General features: G+C 32.2%; 1 protein-coding gene across 1 annotated transcript; it reads left to right on the top strand.

Annotated features, from left to right (window-relative positions):
• Window positions 1-2,924: 2,924 nt before the first annotated feature.
• LOC134681645 (uncharacterized) lies at window positions 2,925-5,464 on the top strand. The gene has a single exon (XM_063541298.1). It carries the CDS (start codon window positions 3,231-3,233, stop codon window positions 5,175-5,177), a length of 1,947 nt encoding a protein of 648 aa, XP_063397368.1. The 5' UTR covers window positions 2,925-3,230; the 3' UTR covers window positions 5,178-5,464.
• The last annotated feature ends 1,136 nt before the right edge of the window (window positions 5,465-6,600 follow it).

Here is a 6,600-nt window from a genome sequence, read left to right as displayed (position 1 = left end):
AAATTTTATTTGACCCTGATACTTGACATGATAAGTGTCGGACTTATGGGTTGTTGGAGTATTGGGCTGTCGGATCAATGGATTGTCAGAGCAATGAGTTGTCGGAATATTGGGTTGTCGGACCAATGGGCTGACGGACTAATGGGCTGTCGGAATAATGGCGTGTAACCTTTATTTCTGGGAACAGCAAATATATGCCTCCACCTAGAGCGCTCCGATCCAAAAGAATTGCCGTATTTGACCTATTAGAATCGAAATAATTCATGGGGGCTTGAATCTCGCTATCGCTCAGGATAAAATATTTGTCATAAAGGGCCAACCCGTGGTAAAATCACGATATATTCAAGCCCCCATGAATTATTTCTTAAAAAAAAATTAACTTGTGGCCACGGTGTTTTGCCACAAACATACGGTGTCAATATTTTTTTAGTACACCAGATCCGGATTTCGACAATAAATGTCTCTTCAGTGATGTTAGGGATCGAAACGGTATTTGGAAGGCCATATAAAGAGTACCCTCATTTTTAGAAAAAGATATATATATATATATAATTTCGTGGTTTTGCCAAACTTTGCATACATGTTTTATTAACAATTTGTCATTTGTTGAACATTTAAATTAAAGGTTTTCTCCTGTATTTACAAAGACAACAAAAAAATGGTATCCTATGAACAATAATGAATTCTCTGGAAAATGCAACATCTATAACCCCACATGTTAAAACTATTGAAAGGCCTGACTGGTAATTACATGGCTATAACATAAAGATGTAATCATAAGGAATAAATGGCTCTTTTAAAATTTAATAGGGTTGTGTAAGGGTTGCCTGTGTATATATGTCAAGTGTGAAATGCTTCAGTGTTTCATGCAGAATGTGCTTCGGGCAATGTTCTTACTAACTAATAAAATTACAAAAGGCAGCATCATTTCTTCTTTTAAATAATGCAGCTATTCCATAGATAAGTTTTCATGTTTATAATCAACAGGTTTAATCTAGAAGAAAGGCTATACAGTTACACATTTCTGCAATAAAATTGTACAAATTATATGAATTTTACCGATCTTAACAAATTGCAACAATTACTGAAATATAACATATGCCAATGCTATTAGAACTGCATACCAAGAAGTGGTATCATTTACTTATCATAAGTGGTTCCCCTTAAACAGACCTTATTACCAACTTTTACGTATAAACTATGCAAAATTTTCCTAGTCAAAAGACCGATACTTCATCAACTTAACATGTAAATTATGAAAAAAGTTCCAAACTCAATAGATCATGAATGAGAGGACCGGACCCAATAATCTACATGGAAATCAGATGTGCCATTGTTTATATAAGTGCATTTTAAATATATTTGAATTACCATTAGTGGTTCCCTTTATACTGACCTAATCACAAACTTCAACAAAAGTTTGCATCAGTGGCCGCTAGAAACATCATACAGTCTTGCGTAATAAATTGGGACAGAAAGAAATTATATTCCATGTCCAAGAAAGGGGAGCGTATTAAACGCTCTAAAGGTTATTTCAAAATTTTATGAAAGGGGAACCTATTCAGTGCTTTAGATAGCTTAGGATCTTGTGTTCATCTCATATGCCTAAATTGTTACTGTTTGATTTTTGAAACCTTCTAAAAGGTTAATCAATTTAACAAATTTTTATATGAAGTATTGTTTCATGCATACTAGCTGTAAGTGATTTTTTTTTAATTTGAAAGTACATATATTATCAAGGAATCTGCAATTCTTACATTAGTATTTTTGATTGTTTGTTGAATGTCCAGTAGCAATTATTCAATGCATACGTAGAACCACTAGTATCCATAAGATGTTAAGGAGTGTAAACTTTTAAACCTTATTCTAATCTAATGCCAATGTATACATACTATTTGCACGATTCAGAAACATATGTAAATACAAACTTAATATATAGCATGTATAGTTTGCAATGGTTGTGACTTTATGCATATCTTTTACCCGTGCAGTCAAACACAAACTTATTTCCAATGGGGGTAATAAAATAAATAATGTATAAATTAATTTATAATACTACATAAATATTTCCTATTTAAAATATTTTTAATAATTAAATAAATGTAAGATGTGAAACTGAAACTATATTATCAACTTGTTTCAGTTAAGGGAAACATTTCCTAGTTCATGCTTCTGTAGGGAAAATATCATTTATATTTAATGCCAAAGTATGGGAAACAAAATTTAGAATGCCAATGGGGAAGGTCAAAGAGGAAACAACCCGACCAAACAGTAGATAACAGCCGAAGGCCACAATTATGTCTTTCAACACAGTGAGACCTTCTTGTACCCTTAGGTGGCTTCTTAATACAAATGGATGACATACTGAACTCAAAAACATATAAGTGAACTAGAATTATAAAATCATACAAGGCTTACGAAGAACAGAGTCTAAAATGTGGCGGATTTAAATATTATTGTAAGATCTCAACCCTCCCCCTATACCTGCTACGTTTCTTACAAAAACTTCCTCATTGCGAATAATTCTTAAAATAGAATTCTAAGAAAAACAGTATATTAAAAAAATAAATTATCAAATATGGAACAAGGAAAAGTTGTCGAAATATATATAGGCTAGTTATAATTTATAATTATAAGTTATTTCAGTTAATATCGGTAAACACTTTAATCAAATATTCAACCAGATCAAGTTGATATGTTGATGATTAAATCAAAAAGAGCTGAATAAAAAAAAACAACCTCAAAAGGGGTAAAAAGGGGAAGGGTGTTAAAAACAAGGTGTACCAGTTACATCGGAAATATATGAAAAAAATATATTTAAAGAGTTAAGACTTCATCAGGTAAGTGCGAAGAAGAATATTGTCAGCTAAAGATTTGGCATAACCATCTTAGACAATATTTGGTTTATTTTTAAGGAACGTCCTAAGAAAATCAACACTTACCATTACACGTATAAACAAATGTCTAGAGTATTATACAGTATCCGAACCAGAAATCATTACACTGCAGTAAAAAAAAAAGAAAGTAGAGCTTATATTGGACCAATTGACAGGAACATCTATAAACCATTACAAGCTAGAGAGAATATAAAAACAATTATACCATACCATTAGGAAAAACTTTACAAAGAAAACGGAAAAAATATCTGGATAGTTATACAACATCATTATACTATTTAGAATCCCGGAAAATTAAAAGATTATGTCTCACTGTAAAACAAAATCCTCACAATGTTAAAGAATATGTCTCACAGTAAAGCAGAATGCTTACATTTTTATGAATACTTGTGTCAGAAAATTGGATCAGAGACAATAGTAAGAGCTAGACGATTGACATCTATAACTGATGACGCAACAAGATCCAGCAAACTTATTCCTAACATAACCAGTGGAAGCAAGGGAGAAGGACTAGATCTTAAAGGTAGTGATATTGATATAATGATAATTCATCCTTTATATGTAATATACGAATCAAATAAAGATGTTGTCCATGATAGGAGGAAAGTGTTTGTAATGGATACTGAGGACACACCACCGTGTTTTACACTACTACAAAGTTATACCAATGTTGATAAAGAATTAAATTGTATCAAACAAAACCTACGACAACACAGAGGTAAAACCCTACTTTCAAGTGAGCTTTATAAATCACAACTAACAAAAAACAAAGATTCATTCCCAGAGTACAAACCACAAATTCACGGTCCATGTTTATCAATTTGTGATGAATCGTTGGATTTAGCGTACTGCCTAAAATGTGATAAGTGGGTATCTCAAGCCAAACCATGGATCTCAAGATCACGTTCAATATGGCCTTCATCTGAACTTATCTCCAAAATAACTTCATGCGGTATTTTATTTGTTCCAATTGGCAACAAGGGATCTATAAATGAACATCTTCAGTGGCGGATATCATTTTCTGTTGCAGAGAAGATACTGATTTATTCTTTCAGTCATACCCAGTTACTATGCTATGCTTTGTTAAAGACATTATTGAAAGAAATAGTAAATGGAAAGAAAGAATTAAAAGATTTATTGTGTTCATACTTTTTGAAGACCCTGATGTTTTGGATGTTAGAAGAAAATGACACATCAGTCTGGAGACCCGACAATATTATTCCCTGTTTTATGGCCTGTTTAAAAAGGTTATTATATTGTGTAGAATATTCAACGTTGTTACATTATTTCATTCCTAATAACAACTTGTTCTATTTAAGATTTAACAATAAACAAAGGAACTCATTTATCAACGTCCTTAAGAAATCATACCAAAATGGAATTCAGATTTTCTCGTCTTCTCAAACTTTACAGAATTACAGACGATTTCCATGTGAAACTACAAGATCGGTGTGCGAAATAACTACATTAATTAAAGTAATGATTAAGAACAGACCAGTATTTTCACTAAAATATCTACCATACTTTTATAATTTGTATACCTTGTTGCATCATTGTAAAAGTGAATTATCCAGATGTATCTTTCAACTGTCAATCATAATAACATATCGACTAATGCCTTTTGCACCACCACATGTAAATAACCCAAACAATAAACAGCATTACAAACTCTACAAACATGACCTGAGCAAGTTGTTGGTAGGCGTAGGTTCAGATGCAGTATCAGGGTGGCTGAAATTGGCTTCTTTCTTCTATGGTCAAAACAATTATTTAACATCAATAGATATAATAAATTACACTTTGTCAAAATGTGAAGATGAAGCAATATTGTCCAAGATTTCACTAACACAGACAAAGACACTGAAGCTAATGTCACTAGTTAAGAAAATACCATCTCCATATGTCTGTTTTGACAATACATTATCAGATTCATTCATCCCGATGGAGTTAAAGTCTCCTCATACCTTTGAACTATTGGCATATATAAGTTCCATACCATTTGCACATTTCCTCCGTTTTCTGTGTTGTTACCATCTCCAAGACTTTAAATCAAGTTGGAATTGTATGAACAAGTTATTAGAAACAGTACGCGAATACGATCGATTACAAGAAGGATTGGAGCAGCGTGGGTTTGTGAACACATATAATATTCTTTTACAGGGAATAGCTTTTCAGATGCTAGGTAAAATAGATTTAGCAAGAAAATACTTTCATATTGCTGCACAGGAGGATCCGTATAACAAAACAAGTGCTGCATTTAGACTGCATCAACTCTGTTGAAGTAATGACAAAATGATAGGAAATTATTGCATATATTTATATATACATGTGTATTGAATATTAACTTAGTGAAAAGCTGGTGACTTATAGATGCTAAGCTCTAATCAGTTGGTTTTTGATGTAGAGTTTTATCATTGTTAATACTACTTCATCTATATATTTTCATGTAATAAAACTAATTTTAATGTTACTAAAATACCTACTTTTAACGCTAGATATAGAATTCAGTGCGCCCAAATGTTGTTTTTTGAACTTTATAAGATCTGACATACATGGTTCAACAGGATTTGTACGCGTTATAAAAGTTATAGAAAATTTCCATGTACTTATATCTTAAAATAAATCTTCACTGAAATCACAAAACAAGAATGGTAATGACGCCTGGACTGATTCGGATGTGTGTCTATTTTGTGACTTGGGTTTAGGTTTCTGTAATTAGTTAATATTTCAGTTTAATTATGTATATCTCTTTCATATTCATTTGTTAAAATTTACTGTTTGCAATAGCATTAAGTATTCTATATAATAAGGATGTTCTTATCCCGTGCATAAAAACAATGCCGTATTTGTCAAAACCTTTTCAACTTTTGATCTTCAGTGTTGTACAACTTTGTACCTTTTTCACGTTCGATCTTTTATATCTAGGCGTTATGTATTCAGGTTTAGTTTTCTGTAATTAGTTAATACTTTAGTTTCTTTGTGTATATCTCTTTCATATTCATTTGATAAAATTTACTGTTTGCAATAGCATGAATTGTTCTATATAATAAGAATGTTCTTATCCCATGCATAAAAACAATGCCGTATTTTGCGAAACCTTTTCAACTTTTGATCTTCAGTGCTGTACAACTATGTACTTTTTTCACTTTCGATCTTTTATATCTGGGCGTCACTGGTGAGTCTTGTGTGGACAAGGTGCGTTTTTGGCGTATTGAATTTTAAACCTGATGCTTTTTGTTATCTATTTATCATGTTTTTCTGTGTCTGATATGTTCTCGTATTTGTTTGTATTGTAGTCCTGTAGTATTATGTTGTCATTTCAATGTTATATTTAACTTTGCCATTAAAGTGCGAGGTTTGGCATGCCTTAAAACCAGGTTCAACCCACCACCTTTATTCCCCTTTAAAAGTGTCCTGTACCAAGTCAGGAAGATGGTCATTGTTATAATATTGTTCGTTTCTCTTTGTGTTGCATTTTAACGTTGAGTCGTTTGTGTTTTCTCTTATTTTTGAGATATTGAGATAAGACGTGGCACGGTACTTGTCTATCCCAAATTCATGTATTTGGTTTTCATGTTACATTTGTTATTCTCGTGGTGTTTTGTCTGATGATTGGTCTGTTTCTGTGTGTGTTGCGTTTCGGTGTTGTGTCGTTGTTCTCCTCTTATATTTAATGCGTTTCGCTCGGTTTTGGTTTGTTACC

This window comes from Mytilus trossulus, chromosome 8, assembly GCF_036588685.1.
Source record: "Mytilus trossulus isolate FHL-02 chromosome 8, PNRI_Mtr1.1.1.hap1, whole genome shotgun sequence".
Classification (NCBI taxonomy): domain Eukaryota; kingdom Metazoa; phylum Mollusca; class Bivalvia; order Mytilida; family Mytilidae; genus Mytilus; species Mytilus trossulus.
The sequence above is the reverse complement of the archived record's forward strand: the minus strand, read 5'-3'. Positions and strand labels throughout refer to the sequence as shown.